The sequence below is a fragment of the Gallinula chloropus genome, assembly GCF_964237585.1.
Source record: "Gallinula chloropus genome assembly, chromosome: 2".
In the NCBI taxonomy this organism is placed as follows: Eukaryota; Metazoa; Chordata; class Aves; order Gruiformes; family Rallidae; genus Gallinula; species Gallinula chloropus.
Window position 1 is genome coordinate 126503112 of NC_140086.1, and position 23015 is coordinate 126526126.

At 43.3% G+C, this 23015-nt stretch overlaps 1 protein-coding gene across 2 annotated transcripts; it reads right to left on the reverse strand.

Annotated features, from left to right (window-relative positions):
• Positions 1-830: 830 nt before the first annotated feature.
• On the reverse strand, positions 831-22435 carry WIPF3 (WAS/WASL interacting protein family member 3; the record flags this gene model as incomplete). Of its 2 annotated transcripts, none has more annotated exons than XM_084260323.1 (7): positions 831-1216; positions 2183-2284; positions 2976-3122; positions 4662-5432; positions 6948-7076; positions 7667-7799; positions 22358-22435. In XM_084260323.1, the coding sequence occupies 7 exons, from the start codon at positions 22433-22435 to the stop codon at positions 1176-1178; spliced, it is 1401 nt and encodes a 466-aa protein (XP_084116449.1). In that variant the 3' UTR covers positions 831-1175. The 2 variants fall into 2 exon arrangements, with proteins under 2 accessions (XP_084116449.1, XP_084116450.1); XM_084260324.1 differs by lacking the exon at positions 22358-22435 and adding an exon at positions 9261-9377.
• Between the last annotated feature and the right edge of the window lie 580 nt (positions 22436-23015).

Consider the following 23015-nt stretch of genomic DNA (forward strand, 5'->3'; position numbering starts at 1 on the left):
CTTAGTGACACGTCATCGGACTCTGTCCAGTCTGTCCATGTGTCTCTGGTAGTGGGGAGCTCAGCACCAGACACAGGATGCCAGGTGTGGCCCCACCAGTGCTGAGCAGAGAAGGGTCACAGCCCTTGGCCTGCTGGCAACACTCCTGTTAATACAGTGAAATGCACAAGGGTCATTCTTGTTGGGAATAGACATCTTACAACCAGATCTGAACATCTGTGATCCAAAGACCTTACCCCAGCCTGTGTATTAAAAGCAGGAGCTTAAGCCTTGTCTGCTGATGGGCTGTCACCTTCTCCAACCAGCTCCATTCCAGGGAACAACCGCTTTGGGGACTGCTTGTTCCATGTGGCATATTTTGGACAGCGAAGCCTCGCTGCCGCTGCGGGTGAACAACATGTTGTAGCTCTAGTTGTCTGTTTCAGATGTAGGTGTTGGACCCCTCATCCAAAAGCCTCCTAATTGCTGGGTAAGCACCCCCTTTGCCAGAAGCAGTTCTGTCTTTAAGTCCATGACTAGACCCAGCCACGCTGCTTCAGCCATCACCCCACAGGATCTGCAATCAATAGCAGGCAGGCTCAACAGCACCCACTGCTCCCTGCCAGCTCTTTCCTCTTCGGGCTGGATAAAAAAAGGACTGGGGGCTCATCTGTTTATGAACTTAAGGATTCTGCTGCAATCTGAGGATAAGCAGAATAGAGGGGAAGCAATACACAAAGAGACTAAAGGTGGCAGGTTAGTTTCTGACAGTTCATTGAAAAAATGTCTGAATAGTAGCTGAGGGATTGCCAAAATACTTAAAAATGACACTGGAAGAGGAAATGAACTACAGGTGTGTAATGCAGAAAGTGTTCTGAGGTACCGTCGGTCAGCGTGGTAAGAATGAGAATCGTGTCAACACTACAAAGAATTGAAATTTCATCTTACTTTGCTTAAAAAATATCCACCTGTATACAATAATTTAAAAGCCTATACTGACATTGCTGTAGTATGCAGGCCAGTTCCAGGAGTATCATTTACATGGCTCTTCCAGTTTACAGCAATGTAAACATGGCAGCACTTGCAGTTCATAGATAATCTCTATCACTGTAATGGGGAACCACTCTGGTTTATACATCATCTTGATGTTCTTTTTTAGTACTAATCCGGAGACTCTTCGGATTGGAAGATTCTTCTCATCTCACATGTGTTCTTAATGGAGGATTTTTGGAGGGATCTGCAAATAGATAGGGCAGGTTTAATCAGAGGAGACAGATTCATGTTTTGGATATGTATTTTGGATGCAGTTTTTCAGCAGGGATGCTGCATTTATCTTCTATCCTTGAACTGAGATATATATATACACACATTTATGTCTACTTTGCTCATGCTCTCTAGAGCTTCAGTAAAAAGTGTTTGATCAGATCATGCAGCAGACAATTTGGACTGACTGAGGCAGCTATGAAAACTCAGGCAAAGTACCTTGGCACAGAAACAAAAAAACCAACCAACCCTCAGGAAGAGTGGAGATAAACAGCTGATACAGTAAGACAGGGAAGACTGGGGCTTACGAGAAATGGAACACAGGCATGAGATCCTTCAGCACCTTCAACTAACAGTTTTCAAAGCTGGATGGGAGAACTTCTGCTCTCCCAATGGTGACCTGATACCAACTTCCTAAGTTAAGGAAAAAAGACCCCTGAGGGGGGTCTTTTAACCCCTTTGGTTACTTTCAGGACAAGGTTCAGGCACGAAGTCCCTTTGCTATTCAGGTGTGTAAAACACTATACATACAATTTAAATTAAAACACATGATAGAAGACATGGGCCAAGTCAACTTTTGTTTTGTGATTTCACAAGTTGATGAACAGAAAAACCCAACTCAGCAACTGCCTAAGTTTGTTTATCTGGCTTCCTGGGGGTTTTTTTAACATCAAGGGCTCTGCAAATTAAACAATCTAAAGAACACAGACTGCATGGCAAGCCACATCATTTTATTTTTAGCTACTAAGACTCTGAAGTAATTAAGTGCTTTTCATTATGTCTTTGGTCCCTGTTACCACTGTAACACATCCCATTCCTCTCTGTGCCCACGCTAGCAGCCCAGTTCTTCACATTAATGATGGATTCTGTTCTTTACTTTCATTCCCTGTTTTTAATCCTCCTGGATAACTATCAGACCTTCTCATGTTTACACACTTACCTCTAGGTATCTTGCTGGGGTATATTTTCTGAAAAGGCTTGAATTCATCCGGTGGGGGGAAATCTTCCACAGAATGGAAAGTAAATTTAGATTCAAAGTCATCTGGGAAGTTTCAGGGAAACAAACATTAGTCACCGGTAGAGAGATTATTATTTTTTTTAAAGAAAAAGTAGAATTGCCACAAGTAATGTCAATTGGAAATGTGGACTCCTTTTCCTCTGGAACTGACACTGGTTTGCTCCATATTAAGGACCCTGATGTGTAATTCTATGAGCCATTCAAGTGTTCTGGCTTAGCTGCAAACCCAGCCTGCTACCAAGTGAAGTTGAGCTTCTGGCTGCAGTTCAGTTTCCTGCATGGATGATGTTGTGGTAAGGGAGGTATTCCTAGGTGGCTTCCAGGCCACGTAGCTGTAAGCAAGACTGAATAGCCAATTCATCAGGCTGCAAAAACAATTCTCAGCAGCCTTTTCTCTGTAGGGTGGAAGCTACTAAGTGCCCATGAACTGGTTTTAAGAACAGCACTGTAAGCTACACAACAGCAGCTTTTCGCAATCTTAAATAATTTTGCAGGTGGCATGTGCTTTTCTTGTCTGCTGAATGATTCAAAGCCTTTGGGAAAAAGCCCTAACTTTCTCTATGTGAGGTTGTACAAAAATGTTTGTAATGAGTCTGGTTGTACCACCCTGTTACTGCCAGGAAAAAGTCTCATGTGAGTTTTTGAGGCCAGAGACACGGGCTTTTGTGCTAGGATTATTAGCTAAAGGTAAGAGATCTCGTTTAGATGGTATTACCCATGATGTGCATATTTCCATTTTTATGTGGTGGGTAGGGGTCATGAGCTGCAGCCCAGGCTGAGACTCCAGACTTGCTCGTAAGTTCAGTTGTTGGTGACCTTGCTGGTGGCTGTGGAGGTACAACCAGCTTCCCAGCACCGGTTCCTTAAAAAGAAGCAGCACACCAGCATGTAAACATCATCAGGACATAACAAACCCACCTGTCAGCTTTGCACAGAAGCAAAGGGAGTGAAGAAGGAACACAGTATTTGGGGAAACCTTAACCCAGCTATTGTCAGGTACTTCACTCAACCCAGCTATCATAGCTGCCCTTTGTCAAGCCTAGCCATGGTTTTATAGCATCAAGTGTTAATTTTAAGTCATAACTGGGCCTGGCTTGCTATTTCTAATTCCAGGGTAAGTCTGACATTCTGAAGCCTGTTTTTGCCCCAGTCTGGAGGTGGAGAGTCTCCTTCCACTTTCACAAGAACGAGCAGGTTCTTTAAGAAAGAAACCAACACCCAACCACACCAGGCAGTATCTCTAGAGGAAAACTATTTCCCAGCACTTTGGCAGCTATGCAGGGGAATTACCATTGTTGTGCACCTCACTGGGGAGTTCACCTGTCAATGTTTACATCACCTGGGCAGACCTACCACAGGAACTGTGTAAGGGGGAAGGGAGCCCAAAGCCTCCAAATTAGCAGCCTTCTCATACGTAACCAGACTGATTTTATGAAAACCTCAAAAGCTGAACCACCACAGGAAACGGGCATCTCAATAAATTAACAGTTCATCAGGCAGTTCCTGAGCAGCATTAATCACCATCAGGAAGCACCTGATCTCTTGTACTTGTGTGGCCTTTCCCATGGCTGTCAAAGGGAACCAGTAATCTTTCTCTTGACATGTGGCTGCTAAAATACAGGGTACAGAACGTTCTCTTCAGATGTTCCTTATTAAGTAGCTGTCTCCATTTCTCAAACCCACACAGATCCAGGCTCTTTTTTATTATTATCATCTTCATTGTATCAGATAAAAATTCTTCTACCATCTGCTCAAGGAAGCACTAGCCAATATCCCCACTTCCCAAGTAGTCATAGAAACCTCTGGCCCTACCACCTTGATCACAGGAGGCACTGGCTGCTCTCTGTTGAAGAGCAGAGGGCTGCACCTGTATTTGCCTTCGCTCATCTATGGCTGCAGCTACCCCACCTTTGTTTTATTCCCTCCTGTAATGTTTCTCAGCCATTGCCAGTATTGCTCCAGACTGCATGGGTGCAGCAGCAAAGGGATGTCACAGGTAGCCTGGTACTTGAGCAGCGTTGGATCTGGCAGACCCGGTGGCGTACGCTCTGTTAGGGAACCGCTCCTGAGCTCGTCATTGCACTGCTGGAGATAGGCTGATGCCAATGCAAAAGCAAGCAGCAATCCAGCCATCCTAAACCACTGTTTCACCTATGAGCACGCTGCTTCCACAAATCACAGATTAAACCATCCTGCATGCATGCCCAGCACCAGGAGCCTGACATTTCACATGCTTGTTACCCGCCATGCAACCTCCAGGCATTGCTCCCGGATGATGGACTTCATCATCCTGCTATGTGTGCTCTCCATCCCCACCCTTCCAAGCTCTCCAGCCATCAGAACCATTCCCCTGGCTTTCCCAAGGGAGAAACCCCCTCCCTTCTTTGAATGCTGCTCTCACCTGCGCCTCGGCCAGGTCTCTTCTTCCTGGTCTCTGCCACCGCTGCTGGCTGAGGGAGGCTGGGGGTGGGAGGAAGCGGCAGCGACTGAATACTGCTTGGCTTATGGAACTGGGACAGCAAGTGGGGAGACTTGGGGGGCAGTGGAGGGGGCATGTCACCACCGCCGATGGCACTGTTAAAGGCTGGGGAGGGTGGAAAGGAGAGCCTGTTTGAGGGCAGGGGGTGCCCATGCGGCGGAGGAGGGGGTGGAGGGGGTGGTGTGGGAGGTGGATAATCCCTCCCTTCGGATGGAGAAGCAGTGGCAGCAGAGAAGTCAGGTGTCCTGCCAGGAAACCCACAGGGAGGTATGGGGGGCAAGGGAGGGGGAGGAGGAGCTGGGGGCAGCGGTGCAGGGGGATGCGCAGCGCCTGCTGTTAACTTCGTGGGTTTGTCAGCCTGAGGAGGGGGGAGTGGGGGTGGAGGAGCAGCATTGGGGGACACCCCCTTGGGAGAGCGCTCAGCTTGAGGGGGGAGAGGGGGAGGAGGAGGGAAAGTGAGGGAAGGTTTGCTGGAAGAAGGAGGTGGTGGAGGGGGGGCAGGCAGGCTGGGTCGCCCAGGACCGGCTCCAGCTCCAGCTCGGGAGGTGCTGGGAGGCTCTGGTGGGACTGCTGCCCTTGGGCCATCGGCCCCATGTGAGGGGTTATTGTTGGCCTTTGCAGTGCTGCTGCTCGGTGGGGTGGAGGTCCTGGGAGCTGCGGCTCGGGCCCCAGGAAGCTGCCCAGGCTTTCCAGCTGAAAAACAGGTATCACACGTTATTAAACATCAGCACTTCATTCACACTCATCAGATAAAACAGTGTGAAGAACAAGCTCTTCATCTTCCCCTACCCCATGGTTACTCCAAGTGATTAATTCTCCCACAACATCTCATATCCAACAGGTTGGTCCTGGTCTAACGGGGCTTGGGAGGTGATAAATTCCAGTAGGCACCAGGGACTCTGGTTAGTTACATGGTGACCTTCTGAGAGACCTTGCTGCCCTTCCTGTTCTCCAGTTTCTGCAAAATTAAACAGTTTAAGGAGAAGGTGCTTCTCTGCAGAGGTCCTTCCCTCCGCCTAGTACAGCCTGCCTATACATGGATGAACCCTCTGATTGAAGGAAATCAAGACTCCTGGTGAAAAGGCCTTGAAGAACACAAGTAGATGGACTAACATCAACTTGCACCCTTGAAGTTAACTACTTGCTTAAGATTAAAAAACACAAAACCCACACAAATCTCAATCCCATGGACAAAAGCCAAGTTCTTAAAAGCAGTGCCTCAAAGGCTTTCCAGAAGGCACAGATGCAAATGTTTCCTTTCAACATCAAATATCTTGGCTGGACAAAATCTCTTTTCCTGAGTAAATGTCAACGATTTCACAAAGCAAGATGTCAAAAAAGCATCTCATTCTATATTGACCTAGTCTGATGGGCATGGTCATAGTTTTAAAGACAACGAAGTGTCTCCTGCTGCTGAAGCTATGCAGGGAAGCCCAGTCATAAGCAGTGCTGCACATCTTGGGCTTGCCTTCCAGGAAAAAAACAAACCCACCTGCAGGTAGAGCCAAGTTCTGCCTTTCCCTGCCAATGCCCTGTGCTGCCTGAGCAGGCACCAGCTGCCCAAAAGTGCCAGAAGTCACAGCTGTGACTCTGAAAGTCACCCTCATTGGCGCTTCTTGAGGTGAAAGCAGGAGCAGGACTCCCATACGTGCTTCCTCCTCTCTTTGTGAAGCAACAATAACCACCTTTTTCAGGTCAATAAGTTGCCTTGCTGGGTCAAAGCTGCACTTTATAAAATCCAGCAGGAAAAACATCTTAAATACAGATCTTTGAAGTAACAACACACAGGGCTGTAATGCCACCTTTGCCACATAACATAATACCTGCTAACGGAGGGAACGATATACGGCTTCTTTACCACTTGTGCTAAAGTTAATGAGCTCAGGTTTCAACCCTCTATTTGAGGCACAATTAAAACTTTTCATTAAACTAATGTGAAAAGTCTGCACTGAAACCCTGTACAATCTATCCAACCTCTTCTCTACCCAGTGTCGAGACAGATTATTTACATTTTAAGGAATAAGGTGCCTGAGACCCAGAAAGATGATTTCAAGCACATTACCAATTGAGCCCTCCGTGGTCATATGATGAACTAAGGGTTCAGAAAAAGACCCAAATAAAAATCAGTCCCTAAATCTAACCTCAAAGTGCTTTCATCCCAAATGGCAGCTCCCTCCAGTTATTCTTTCATAGAAACGAAGCCCTTACCTGGCACGTCCCTCTGTCCTGCTGGTCTGAGAACAGGAAAGCCACCTGCAAATAACCCTCCCAGAGGCGGCTGGGAGCTGCTTTTATTAACGGCTGGGTTAACTCCATCTCTGTTAGCTCCTTTAGGTTCTGTTAACAAACAAAAAGACTTAGCACCAACAAACACAGCTGAGACCAGACTTTTCCCTCTGAGGTAGGCTCAGCAAGGGAAGTGACTGTTCATACAGTGAACTGCCATTACTCTCCGCACCGTATCTTGGAGCACAGCACCCTCTGGTGCTTTCTGGTTTCACTCCAATGATGACTCCAGTAAGAGGTTGTGTTAGAATACATTAAATTTATGCTTCCAAATTTTTTTGGCATTTTTTGTTCTTTTATTCTAGCAAATAATGAATCTTTTAGCAGACCTAACAACTCCCATTTAAACAAGTGTTTTACTGAGAAGCTTTCAAGGACTTAATGATTTCTTTGGACAAGGAATGCCTGTTAAGGTGATATCCAGTTATAGACTTATTTTAAAGTGTTAGCAGTTGTTGATCTTAGAGCGGGATGCAATTTTAGAGAGAATCCCCTCCCCACACCCCAAAGCTGTATGAAGATGCAGGCCTCTGCTGATCTTCAGACCTGCCTTTTGGTTTGAAAAACTGTCTGTCTGGCCTCCACAACTGAGGCTTCAGCAGAGCTCACCCAGGGACCTTAACTCAGGGGCATTCTCTTACTTTCAATCTGTGGTGCGCTGCGGTCATTGATTTGAGTGACTTTCCTGAGGCGAGTTCCCTGCTGGATGTCGGCTAGGAGCGCGTTCCGTGCCTTTTGGTCTTCCTTTCGCAGTTTTGGCACCTCTGAACTTGCCTGTTGACAACAAGACAAAAGCAAATCAGGCTTGGAAAGGACACATGAGCAAATATGGGGCAGAAGATTTGGAAAAAACCCGTCCTCGGTAGCTGTCATCTCAAAGCCTTGGAGTTGAATCAACAAGAACAGCAGTTAGTTGTACAGGAGGCAAGAGACCTGCAAGTTTAAATGTAACACAAATCTAATATTATCTGTGCTAATACTGTTTACAGAAAATTAGGGGACATGCTTAAATGAAACATGACCTCTTGCTTGGCCATTTATGGTGTCTGCCCCACAAGTCCACCTCTGGCTGCCTCTCTCGTTGGCTCTTTCCGTGCTATTTACAACACCTCACAACAAAGATCTTATATGCTGCCTTAGAAAAACCATCCCCCCTTTTTTTTTTACCCACTTTGCCTTTGGAAAAAAGGCATCCAATTGCATTCTGCATATATTTGGAATGTGATCATGAAGTAATTTAGATTGTCTGTCTCAGAGATTTACACCAGCTTAAGTAGACCATCTTTAGAACAATACAATCACATTTTAATAACTTTCACAGCTTAACCAAAGTTTGTAAGTGTTAAATCGGGTTGCAGGTTCTAGTTTTATAATAAACCACAAATTTAATCGTTATTCTTATTCCATTGAGTTTTCTGTTACAAAAAAGATAAAATCAATCAAATCTCTAGAGCTGGGACCTTTCTCTTTCCTGAAGGAGACATAAACCATTAGAGCTGTTATTTCTAAACCTGTCAGGTGGTTAACAGAGCAGTCTAACACGGGGGGAATCTTCACGTCAGAGGAGGAGCAACACATGTTCCCCCATCTACTGCAAGTTCCCCACAGGCTGAGTAACTTCCTAAAGAGAACGAATAGCAGAGGTGTTCCCAGAGCCCTTAATTTTAGCATCATGGTGATGACAGATCAGCATTATGGTCATAATAAAGCATAACAACACTGTCAAACTTCAAAACAAGAAAGAATCTCCAACTTCTGAAAGCAAAGCAGATGCTTGAAGATACTTAGCCAGCTGTTGAGTTAAGAAAATATCCAACTTGTAGATCCTAAATGAAGAATTATGGCGGTACGATATTACTTGTGGTTATTTTTGTACTTGCTACAAGCCAAATAAATAAATGAAAAGGGAAGCTAGACTTGCCGGGCCCCACTAGATGGCCCCCCAGATCGCTGCTAATGCCGCTGCATTCCTGACACCTGATGCAAAACCTCGGAATTACAGCCTTGTGACTGGCACCGAAACCAGATCTTATTTTTAAAATATTTTTAAAAAACCCAGCTTTGTTACATGGTTTCCTAACTTGAAACAGCACTGTCTGCCCTTGAGCTTTCAGGACAGCGCGTCCCACAGCCTGTTAAGACACCCCAGAAAAACTCTCTGCGTAAGCCCGGTTAGACCATGTAGCAGCCAGATACCATTTCCACTCTCATTTTCTATAAGCTGGCAATACTCACTGTGAAAAATGGAAACACCATAACTGGAACAAGGGTGATTCACCTTCTCACAAAAGCTTTTCACCAGTTATCTTGAATTTCATGCCTCTCTACTCCCACTAATGACTTTGCTGTGGCAGGACAGCCAGGATCTGGAGGGATCTGATCAAGATCCATGTTTAAAATTAGATCCAGCAGCTGTGTTTTTGTTTCTGGGCTCAAGTGTCTGTACATTACGCCAGCTGTCCACTTCATCTCCCTGAGCTCCTTCTCTGGACAGGTAGGCTACTGGAACACACAGTATATCCAAATAACTATTAGGCTGTAATACCTCACTCGTGGCAACTTAGATTTGTGAACGACCCATGACTTGGTATCACTTTGACACAGCTGTTATTTCGGTCACAATTTGTAGCATAAAAAAGCAGGAGGAGTCTTCTGCAGACCCATAATGCAAGGTAACAAGCTGTATGTCTCTTGAGATAGATCCCCTTACTTCAAGCACAACTCCATCCCACACCCCAGCTGTTTCTTCCTCCTCCTACAGTACGTAACAGATACAATCTTCCATGCCCAGGCCCATGGACTAGGGTGATTGATTAGCTGCTGAGTAGCTTGATACGGATTCTCTTTTTCCATTACAAAGTCACGATGGTCTGGGGTGTAGCGTTGCCTGGTTGCACGGCGGTCAGAGCTCCTCCGGATTTCTTATTTGCTGCCTGCACTCCCAGTGTGGGTGACAATTCTCATCATGAATCACATCACCCAGGTAATTGTCTCGCCCACTCATCTACTGGTGTCCTGGGTTTGTAAAGTCATGTTTTTATCATGCTGCTTTTTGATACACATCGGGAAAGGAGCTTTCCTTCCTCTGATTAAGAAATGAATCCGGGATTCACACTCATGCTACGCCTGCAACCCACAGCACAAGAACAGATACTAAATGTCTAAGTTGTGTATCAAGAGAGAAACAAAGAGAGGAACTCATGGGTGTCAAATCTTCAATCCTGATCACATGCAACAGAAGCATTTCAGCAGGGAGACAAATAGATTCTGAGTCACAGAGGAAAAACCAGCTGCAAGACAAAAGATGTAATTTGTAGGCTACTTTCTACCCTGCTATCTGCAGGGCAGCTTCATTTTTTACAAAAAGAGAAACATCTCAATCTTTCAATGAAAATCAGAAGGGAAGCCAGAGAAGAACGTGCAGATCATTTGTTTTATCAGACACCAGATCTGCCTCAGGTAACACAGAGTGAAATTAAATTCCATACTTCATTTACATGAATTGGTAAGGGCACAGTGGGCTCTCATTACCTTAGTAACCGTTAGGTTATTCTGCTACTGTTCCTAACATAAAGAATGGCACATTCAATACATACTCAGAAACAGAATAGAACAAACCACAAACGTAAATAGCCTGAACATGAGAGAACTACTGCCTTTGCTTCTGGCCAGCCTCCACTACCTTTGTCCTCAGTGTCCTAAATCAAATTCAGTAAGGTATAGGATCAATGTTTAGGCTGCCTGACAGTTCTCCAAGGAACCTGTAAACAGGAAAATACCATCAAATCACAATGTTTGGAGGGAAGTTCTGGACTGTAAATCATCAATGATGGAAATAAACATCTCAAAACATGCAGGTGATAACAGACTGGCAGAGAAAGAAGTGAGGACAGCAGGGATATACAGGGATCCAAATCACTGCAACTTAGGGCCATTTGAAAAGCAACAAACCAAAATATGCTCCCCCAATGCCAGGGAGCCCAGCACAGTGCCATGGCCAGGAGAAAAAAATCATGTTAACAAAACCAGAATTAGAAGTTCAGTGCTGATCTCCACATCTTTGAATGGATGTTGAAAAACTGGAGATGTGCAGGAGAGCCAACATAGTGTTCAAAAAGCTGGAGGAAGCATTTCATATTTCAGCAGCTCAGTCTGGTCCATCAGCCCTGAAGTCTGTCTGAGGGGTGGACTCCCTGCACAGCACACAAATCTTTACAAGGGAAATGATGGTTAGGAACTCAGGGTTTGTTAATCCAGCAAAGGCAAGCATTTGGTGAATTAAGGTAAGACACAGCTAGACAAGCTCCAACCAGCAAACAGCAAGTATGGAAGCAGCCAGGGTGATCTCCAAGGAAGGCAGGAGGTCACTGATTTCTTGGGTTTCAGGACAAGGCTGGATCCTCCCTGGCAGAGGTGTGTTTTGTGAAGCTTGAGTCGTCAGGCCCCAGAGAGAGAGCTACCTGCTGACGTGCAACACCTTGCAGTGGGGAGGCAGGAAGTGATTCATGACAGTTTCTTGCAGGTTTTCAGTTCTGTGAAAGTGAATCATTTTGTTTCGCAGAACAACTCTGCTTACATTGTACATATGGACCATGCAAGGGTTGGACCTTAAAAATCACAATATTGCCACTTTAAACTGGGATATATCAAGGAAATTAGGAACAGAGATACTTTTTAAAAGAAAATGGCCTCTAATCTATGGCAATGAGCTCCATTTCTAGGTATATTCTGCTGCAATACTTGGATCATCTTGGGAAAGTCACTTTGCAAGACAGATGGGAGCATCGACCTACCCTCTGGGCTCCTATGATACTTAAAATATTTAAGAGGCATACGTGCTCAGATACTGAAACGATGTAAATGCAGAAGGCACCAGGCATTTGAAAAAGTTGACAGTAGCACTAAATACAGGGAAGTACTAATTATTACCCTCCAGATTTTAAAGAGCAGCCCTGCACACAGAAATGGGGAAATCATCTGGACTGCAGGCAGGTAGTTCAAGTTGTGACTTGATGCATAAACTGTCCCATAAACAGGCAATATTTACTCTGTTATTTAAATATGCTCTTTGCTGAATATGTAGAGTAATTCAGGGTAGAGTAGCTCTTCATAAACATGACAACTGCAGCAAAAATATAGCTCCAGCCTTCTGGACAGTTCAGTAGCCAGGTAGTCATGGACCTCTGTTTCAGAATAAACCCTTCAGCTGATGGAAAAGAGCATCCAGTACTCCAGCTCTGTAACAGGCAGGAGCCTTAAGTAAGATACAATCCAAAGGCACTACCTTCTCTTTTATTTCAGAAAACTTACAGGATTGAGTATTTATTACTCCCAACACATTATGAATTCTATCATCACAGTAGATCGCTTTTCCTGCTCACTTTACCTAGGAAATACTGGACATATATAGCTGTGTAAAAAATGTATTTATTTATCTGAACGAGATGAAAAGATCACTAAACCAAAAAAGAAGTCAGAACACACTTAGTTTATCTCTATTAGGTGAGACATACACCAATAGAATTTAAAATCAATCAATCTATTTGACATGAAGTATTTTATTATGGGAAGAAAGAGAATTCTCTTTTTTGCTGACAACTTCATTTATTTCTGTGAATCTGGCATCAATCACCCTTTCCTCTCTCCCGTGCCCCATGTCTTTTTGCCTTAGACAAAAAGAAAGGATTCAACACAGAGATCAGAACAAGCACAGATACTGGCAGGAGGCATAAGCAGTGTGTATTTCAGTAAAAGAAGAATTTTAGGACACCCCTTAACAAACTTTTGCTTTCTTATTTTTTCTCTGCCATGCTCAGCCAAATCCACACAGGTATGGGCTGATCTTCACCGGTGCTGCATATGATACCTTGGGTTTGGCTTTTAAAGAAGGGTAAAAATGTTGCAGCAAGATAAAGAAAGATGAACAGAAAGCAGTAAGATAAGCAATGCTCCATCAGAGAACATGTTTCATGAAAACAAGAGTTCCTGGGCCAGTCCTGGCCTTCTCCAGCATCCATTCTGACATGATTCAGAGACCAAATTTAAAATAAGAAATGCAGAAGTCTACAAACATGGCAGTGGACAGTTAAAAACAGCACGTAGAACAGCAGACAAGTGAAAACCAGCAAGAGCTGCACAGACAGTGTAGTCAGTGACTTGACAGCTCCAAGTCTGACTGAAAACAACATGTGAATCAATTCAAGTACCTGCAAAGCATCAAGGAAGAGCCTGAACATCTAGAAGTGTAACACAACAACACCCCCCCCCAATATTATTCCTACATTAACAATAACTGTAATTCTAGTACAGACAGACTGCTCAGGAAAGAGGATCATAAAGGTGAAGCTGGCTGTGTAACACCGTGTGTGCGTCATGTCAGAGATGGCTAAGAACATCAAGAGGAAAACACAGCTTGTTTAGGGTTGGTAAATCATCTGAGGAAGCATAATGAGTGTTCTCACCACCCATATGGCACAGCAAGGCTCTTCAAGTAGGAGAGCACAGAGGGAGAAGTGATGACTGGGTCCCCATCCGGCCATAAAGCTCCTGCTCCTTTGAAGGAGAGCCAGGCACTGGGTTGGTGCTCACAGCAGTCTTGAAGAGCACAAAGTAACGGGCCATAAGGAGCAGCATCCTGCTAAAACAGACTTCTGGGAACACTGCTGATGAAAAAGAGCTGACTAAGAACAGGGGAGACCTACCTGTGATCAGCTTACTCCATAACATCCTTCCACATAACCACAAGCTGCTGACTGAAAGTGTTCCACAAGGAGGCATTTAAATAAATTAACTCTTAAAAGACTCTGTCCTTCTCAAAAACAGAGTTGACAGAAAAAATAACGTTCTCAGTAAGATGCCAGAACATTCAAACAGAATTATGCCATAATTTTTTTATTAAAAGAATGAGGTTGTTTTGGAACAAGGTAGAATACAGAAGATGACCAGAAATCTCAGCATAAGCTAGCTGGTAAGTCTTTCTTGTCAGAGCAAAGGATTACAGAAGTCATCTATGTACTTTTAACCCAACGTGAAACCTGAAACACCAATAGAACTTGTTTTCCCAAGATCAATGCACCTTTAACCAGATTAGAATTATGCCAAGAATTCATTATTTTGTATTTGCAGTGGAAGCGGTTTGTCCAGCAGGCCAGAGCGTTCCCTTTGCAAAAGATTCTCAGATGGGCAGCTAAAGCCTCCCATGGGAATAAACCAAGAAACACAACTGCAACAAATCCCAGGAGCTTAATAAAATAATAAAATAACCCCAGTTTCCAGCAAGTCACAAACACAAATACGATAGAGAAAGACATTGTCATCCTTCCTGCATTTACTTTAAACACATTTCAGGTGGGGATTCACACATGCACTGTCAAATGCCAAATAAAATAATCAAAACACACACAAACACCCCACCTCCAGCTTAAGGAAAACCCCAGAAAGTCTCAACCACAAAGCACATTACTCCTTTTAAGTATTTTTATCTGTTGGTTTATAAAGAAACTGGAGAGATCTGCTACATGCAGGTTTGGGTTCATCTATTCACAAAAGTGCCCTGACCTCTGATTTAAAGCTTTTTAATTATGGGAAACCTCTCCATGGTGTGAGGCTCCACCTGCACAGTCAATCACAAGATCAGAGCCACTTCTTGTGCTTCTGCTGTGTAGTACAGGATGAAACTAATTAATTCCTGGCGCTTGGTCTACCTGGGTAAACACCCTGGGCAAACACCGCAATCTCTCAGCCTTCTAGCAAGCTGTTTCAAAGGCTTCCCATGTGAGGGATCACTCTCCAGCCAACTTTTGTTTTGTTTGGGGTTTTTTGGGGGGGGGATTTTGAGGGAACACACATGAGGGGACGTGCCAAACAGCTTCCTGGCAACTGATGAAGTCATTGTTTCAAGAGAATGACAGGACCAGCATTTCACAATTCCATCTGCGCTCAGCTCAGTAATGATTAACCGTGATGTCAGTCTCCATCGCACCAAGTTCTGCAGTCTGAACCTGCCGGGTTGAAAAGGTCACCGAGCAATGTGTGTACTTAGATAGGCTGTGTCCATGCCAGCCACGTTCCTCAGCTTCTAGCAAGGGAAGTACTGGGAAGAGTTGCTCCCCTGCGGTTTAGCCACCGCCTAGTCCTGGCATTAGTCCCAAACAACGAGGCGTTCCAGCGTTAGCAGAGATTGTGCCCGCTCTGCACGAGCATCTCCCTGCTTGCAGCCTACCAGCAGACACAATGGCAGGGAGCAAAAGATTAAAAAGAAACCCCCACCAGCGTAGCAGGGGTTAATCTCTTCTACATCCATAATTCCCCTGCTCGTTTCAAACACCAGCAATCAACGCCACGGCACCCAATAAACCCCTCTCTATTTTATGTGAGCAACACTCCACCAGACAATGCAAAATCTTGTATACTTAAAGGTTCAATTGCTCCTGCCACAAACGGAGCAGAGGGCTTATTGACAAGGGTGCACTTAAAGTTTTCCAGCGTGGGCTGCTAAATTTCTGTACCCAAATGCAAAAATGCAACAGAGTCAATATGATGATTTATACCTGCTGAGCCATTTAGCTTTTCTGTGGGTATTTCACCTACTGACACCCACATTTTATACATAAATTCTGGCTGTTCTTTCACTAAAAGAAAATGTGCAGTAACAAAAGACACCAAGATGGAGGTAGCATGAAATCAAAACGACTCTAAGCGTTCCCCAGCAGTCCAGAAAGATCACAAGTCATGTACCATAAATACCCCCAGACTGGCTTAAAAAAAGAATTTTGAAATTCAACTTCTGATTTCTAAATTGTTGTGATTCAAATTCCCCAGGTTTCCTCTGCATTGTTAAAACAGAAGTAAAGAAATCCTACACAAACAAGAGAGCCTGAAGCCCTGGCATTGCAATGAAGATGTCAAACAGCACAAGGCTGTAAACGCTGCCATGGGAGCTGCTGCCACTACCTCTCTTTATTCTGTCTACCACAGCAGGGTCCCCAAAATAACAAGGGCTATAATGAGTGGTGATAAAAAAATATTCAACGTGTGACAACCCACATGGATCACAATTTAATCTCATTCTAAGACCTCTAAGGCCATTTGTCCTACCCAGTTACCAATGCAGAAGCTCCTGGTTACTCTAAAATGCCTTTTAGCATCCATGCAAAATTATGGCCAGCCCAAGATAGGAGAATAGTGAGGAATTAACATTTCTTGCAATGTCACCTTCCAGCCACACAGACGAGTTCAACTCACGTATCACTATAATTCCGGGTACTCTTTTAATTAAAAGGCTACAAGTATAATATTAACTGACAGATGGAATTTAATATGTAGCCACCACATAGGCTACAGATGTGGTACTGATTTATCAGGGCAATATTACCTTGTGATTAGAATGGTAAATGAATCAATTTGCTTCTCTGCAGGTAGACTGCTTCCTGTACCTGGGCTTGATCATTTCCAGCTGGTACCTCTGTGACATGCTGCGATTTCCATCCAGACAACATGTACAACATGCAACGTTATGAAGAAACCTGCCAAACAGAACTCACCACCTACATACCTTAAAAGCCTAATGTACATAGGTGGTGATCTAAGATACCTCAAATAAAACATTCAGGAAGATTAGCAGATATGAACATGCCCCTATGCCTGTCCAGATGAAACACACAGAGCAATGCACACCTAGCATTTGTTCTCTTTGCATCTCCCCCACTTTTCATAGTTCCTGCCATCCTTTCTGAATTTGCTGACTACAAGAGCCAAAAGTTAGAGCAGCAGTAGTTTGAAATGCCACAGCTATGCAATCCTGCATTTCTGAATGTCTCTAGAAAGCTGCCTGGCACAGAAGGACCTAGGGGTGTTGATTGATTGCAGACTGGATATGAGCCAGCAGTGTGCCCAGGTGGCCAAGATGACCAATGGCATCTTGGCTTGTATCAAAAATAGTGTGGCCAACAGGTCCAGGGAAGTGGCTGTGCCCCTGTACTCAGCATTGGTGAGGCTGCACCTTGAGTGCTGTGTTGAGTTTTGGGCCTCTCACTACAAGAAGGACATTGAGGTCCTGGAGTGTGTCCAGGGAAGAGCAACCACGCTGGTGAAGGGGCTGGAGAGCAAACCTTATGAGAAGCAGCTGAGGGAACTGGGGGTGTTTAGCCCAGAGCAGAGGAGGCTGATGGGAGACCTTATCATCACCTATGATTACCTGAAAGGAGGTTGCAGAGGGATGGATGTTGGTCTCTTTGCCCAAGTGGCAGGTGATAGGACGAGGGGGAATGGCCTTAAGCTGCACCAGGGCAGGTTCAGATTAGACATTAGGAAAAGATTCTTTACCAAAAGGTTTATTGAGCATTGGAACAGGCTGCCCAGGGAGGCGGTTGAGTCACCAACCCTGTAAAAGACGAGTATATGAGGTGCTCAGGGATATGGTTTAATAGAGGACAAGGTATGGTTGGACTCAATGATCTCAAAGGTCTTTTCCAACCTAGTGACTCTGTGAAAATTAAGTCATATAAACCACAAAAAGAAACAGCATTTTTTCTCCATAATTGTCCCTCATTTCTCTATGACAGCAGACTGGTGTGAGATGTGATACATTATTGAAACACCAGAAATCAGTTTCCTTTATTTTCACTGGAAAAAAAGCAGTCTCAAAAACTTGAGCTGCACTTTGCCCAGCCCTTAGCACAGTCTGTATGCTGGCCTATCATCAACGAGATTACCAAGCCTCTCTCACTCTCTGAGTTTTACCCAGCAGCAATAAACATCATGATTTAGTATCTCCTGACCTAGGGACTTCATGAAAAAGTATTAAATATCATCTTACTCACAGCTCACATCAAATGTTAATAAACACATTCCTACATATTTTGTAACAGGCACTAGGGACGATCCTGTTCTTTCAGTGTTGCACTTGATGGCCTAGGGGGCTGCACGAAAACTTAGGAAATTACCTTAATTTTCACAATAAATAATCAGCACACGCATTTATGCATACACAAACTTATGTGCTCCCATTGTCATACTGCATTTGGTAAGTCCAACTCAAAAAAACCCCATCATTATCTTCAGCCAAGCTGCTTTACGTACGTTGTTTCTTCTCGTTCCAGAGAACAGTAGCGCTAAATGTCACAGGAGCAAACCCAACTCCCACACAACTTCAGATAAGCACTGTAGCGCTCTGAAATTCTTGGGAAGGTTCAAGGAAACAGCTCAACAAGGTTTGCACTCAGACAACTGCATGAAGGAAGGGGAAAAAAAAAATCATCTCCCCAAGGAAAACTATCAGCTGATGTTTTTCTTAACCTTGGAAATCCTACCTCTGTGTAAATTATATTTCATCACAGAATTATGCCATGAGGAATTGCTTTTCTGATTTTTTTATTACAGGAGTAGAAAATAAGGTCAGGATTAAAACCTTGGTAAACACTGGCATATATTTGTCTACAACAGAAATTCTATTTTTTTGACTTTTTAAACTAAGTAAGAGTGAGGTAATCATTAAGATTAATCTACAGGCCAGCAATATTTCAAGTTTCACATTTCTCTCACCAAAACAAACATCTTCCTTTCTTCTCCTGCTCCCCTAATTTTCAATATGCCAATAAGGCAAATAAACTCCTGGTGCTACTTGACTTTAATCATCAGATCTATTGTGATTTTAGGGATTAATTTCTATGCTAAGACTTTAATAATAACAATCCTGAAGGGAATAGGAGTATTTTCTTAAACTCCACAAACATATGAATCATTAAAAAAACATCTTCTCTGAATAAGGCACAACCCAGCAGGGCTGCTACACACACACACTTCCTTCAATATTAAGCATTTTAATAGGTGATGACTGATCATAACATTAGGAATTCAAATGCACAGACACAGGCAGCACAGCAGTGAGCAGTCTCCACTGCATGTAAAAAGCGAACATGGTTTATCAGAGCAAAATTCTCTCTTGATCCTCTCTTGGGAGACTGAGCAGAGAAAAAAACTTTAATCAGTCTTAGAGATGGTATCTACTTCTAGAAACTCAACAGCCAAAACCAGCCGAATGACACATATGCCAAAATTAAAGGCAAAAGGGATAAAAGAAATGGGGGGGGGGGGGGAAGGGGTGAGATAAGAAGAAATTTTTCAGGAGTAGAAAACTTAAAAACACCCAACGAAACATGACAAAAACCCCCAACCCCTCAAAAAAAGCCCCTATGAAAACACCACACTATGTGATGCACATATGCCTGTAAAAGAGCTTTAGGACAGATGCCCTAACACCTCCTTTTTAAGTTCCCTTTATTATGTTGGAGGGGAAAAGGGAAAGAGAAAAGATTTGAATTCTGTAGGCCAGTGCCAGGGGCACAGTTTTATTCTGCCTACTCATCCCTCTCATCTTTATCTATGACCCCAGAAGGCAAGCATTTGAAGACATGCTCAATTAATCCAATTAGCTATATTTACATTTTGACTCAGCCACCTACATCTGCTATTGCAGATACCCTACCATTCCCTCCTGAAAAATCCAACTTAGTTTTCTTTTAAGTATGCTCTAACAGCCAGTGGCTTGTCAGCTCCTGGGCACAGGTGGCTCCTAGGATGCCTTAAATGCCATCTCCAAATCACTTTGGTACTGCCTCCCAACAACTTTTGTGAGCAGAATTCACTATGAGTACTTACAGAATGTATGAAAGTCTGAAATCTTTGAAAACAGGAGGAAGGAACTTTGCTTCTGCCAAAAGAGGGAGTTAACAGTACACACATACCACACACACAAAAAAAGTCAAGTGCCAACAGTGCTTAAGATTTCAATGAAGTAAGGACAGAAAAATCATTTGGGACTGTGGCTCATAACATTCACTAAGAAAATGTGCAGGAGAAAAAAAGATAACGTGGTGACTACTTCTGCCAAAAATCTCTTAATAACCAAAGTGAGAGGAACGTATGGCCATTATCCATATAATTAAAAAAAGCAGGACAAGTCTATGGTACCCATGCAATGGCATCATGCAGAGTGGCAGGGTTCTAGAACCTTAACCTATGCACAGATATTTCTCTTTTAACACAAATCAAGTACATTAAGCTAGTGTCTCACCTTCCTGTCAATAGCAAAATTAAAATCTAACTTTTAATTGCTAACATGTAAATATTACCCAGGTTTAATTAGATCAGTATAATAAAAAATCACAGTGCTGTTTACTTTGGAACATTTCCAGGTGTTGGCCAAATAAAACTTAATCTGTTTTGAAGGTTTTCCTTAAAGCTACATGCCCATTAGAATTTTTTTCTTCTTCCATCATCCAACTGTAGATTTAGCAGCTCTAACAACAGCTGGGCAGTTTAGCAGCTGTAAAAGACAGATGCCAAGTTCTAGAAAATAGCTTCCTAGAAAAAGAAAATAGGGTCTGCAGCAAGTTTTCATGGATTTCCCCATCAGAAGATTTTACTCTGCAACTTGGCACCAACTGGAGAGCTGATTCTCTCTCATACTGCACTTTTGCTGCACTCACCAGGCAGACTACAGACCCTCTCAAAGTTAGCCCTCTGTCATTCAGTTCTGACAGAGAAAAATCCTTTTGGTTTTTACAGAAAAAAAATATGTTCTGTTAGATTATTTCACTAACTCTTTATGTTGGCTCATGTACTCTTTTTAGCATCGACACTTATTAAAAGGAAGGCTTTGATATCAGGTATTACATAGAAATACATTCACTTTCCATCATGTTACCTAGAGAAAACTGACCCTGAGTTCCATATGTCTGATCTGCAGAAGCTCACATTAGTAATAGAATGATCTAACTACAATATGGAAATACATTAAGCCTTCTTGTATCAATACCCTATCATAGCAGTGGGTTTAATCATCAGAAAAGGAGGGGGAACAAAAACCACTCCATCTTGTTCATACTGGTCCTTGGGGGGTTCTCTTAGCTTTCTCAAGGCTTTTACAATTGACACATGTTAGAGGAGGCTAAAAATGCCTCTAGATATTTACCAAGATAAATTTATTAGGATAAGAACACTTGCAGCTTCTGTTGATTTTAATTGCAGTTGTGTGCATTAAGCTACTCACAAAATCCATCCCACTTATTTCAGTGTCTAACTATAGGTTGTGTTCCAACCCAGAAGAGCTGCCGACTGAAAACACAGCTCACAGTGCCTGAAGTTAAAATAGAATGATAAAAGGAACCAAGCACTGCTGATTTCATGTACTGCCTTTGTCTTCCTCTTCTTCATCCCCACAATTCACAGGAAGCTTTACAAAAACCTTTCCCTACAAAGTAGCAGAGAGAAACATGCAAGGAAACCTCCTCCTGGAAGGAGATAACTTAAGAGCATTATAAAACAGAATCCACAGACCTTCACAGGACAAAACTGGCAGAAATGCCAGAGAATGCAAGAGAGAAATAAAGTTCTTTAAAAGCTAAATAAATATCTATTTCATTTGAACTACAGTTGAAGTAGCATGTACTGTTTTTCTACAGAGACTAACATACACTGCAAATACAGGAACAGAAAAATACATTAAAAAAAGTCAGGAGTGATTCTGTGTCTTGAACACAACCATGTCAGGATTACTCTATTTCAAAATCAGTTTAAGGATTCCAATGCAGAATCAGGCTGATGGCAGAATACAAGGAATGACCCACACATATTTTACCACAGGTACAGTAACTGATGGTGTGAGGGCATGAAAATGTAAAACCCCAAAACTCCACTCAGAGCATCCTCCTCTTCCTGCAGACACGCTGGCAGGGCACACGTTCTACTTCATGACACACAGAGTCATCATCTGCTACAAGTGGTAATTGTTCCTGTACACGTATAAAAGCATATTGTGCTGTACCCCAGGAAGACAGCATGTGCTAGAACGAGCAACACCTACAGCTGAACACTCTGAGTCTCAACAGAAGCTGAAAGAAAGAGGATGAAGAAATTAACACTTACCACCTGCATGCTACCAGTACAAAAGTGAGTTCCCTGTGGCTGGAGAAGCATTCACAAATGTTAAATTCTTAGCATATGCACCCTCATGCAATCATCTCCTAACTTTTTGATCCCATAACCCTAGCAGTAAAAAGAAATTTGAGCATGCACCCCAATATGAACTTATTTATTTATAAATCATACACATGTACGCCTGAGGTTCTACTATTTTCTTCCTGCACCCCAACAGATCATCTCATGCACCCTGTTTTGGAGGCCACAGTTCTAATGAGCAGAAGAACCCAAAACCAGCAAAACAAGCATCTGTCCCAGGTATTTGCTATGAATATCCACACTAAAATTCTGGGGGCTCCCAAACAGCTACTATAACAAAGCTTTTGTTATTTGAGATGAAAAGTCAACCTTACCAGAGGTGGTGGTGGAGGGGGTCCTCCAGAAGGTGGTGGAGGCGGTGGAGGCGGAGGAGGTGGCGGCGGCACAGGCATCCGTTAGGATTTCTAACTTCTCGCAGTTATGAAAAATATAGCCAAAGTATCTGTCCTTGGGGGGAAAAGAAGGGAGGAGAAAGAAGAGTGGGGAAAATAAAAATAAAAAAAAAAAAAAAGATGAGGAATGTGTTTATACACTGTAAGCTGAAGATCAGCCAAATTTCTAGCTCTCAGCAGACTGAAGACTTTTTATACTGCACTGCTTCCAAAACTACAGGACGAACAGCCTCATTATATTTCTCAGATGACAACATTCATCTAAAGAGCAAGCTCACAGATCTGGACAAGTGCCATGAATACCAAATGCATAGATGCCAGCCTGTCCAGCTTTAACTATTACGCCGTGCCTTAATCTAGCCCATAGCCCTGAAGTGCAATGCTGAGGAGAACAAATCACAGTTAACCACATGTAGACACTCCTGCTGGGACAAAAACTCCACTGACTTTAAGCCAGAGCTTTGCTGCTCCGAGGATAGAGTATGGAACTTTGTAAGGTTCACTGGACTTGCTCCAATGTTACCCACACAAAAAAAAAAAAAAAAAAAAAGAAAAAGAAGAAGAAAGAAAGGGAAAAAAA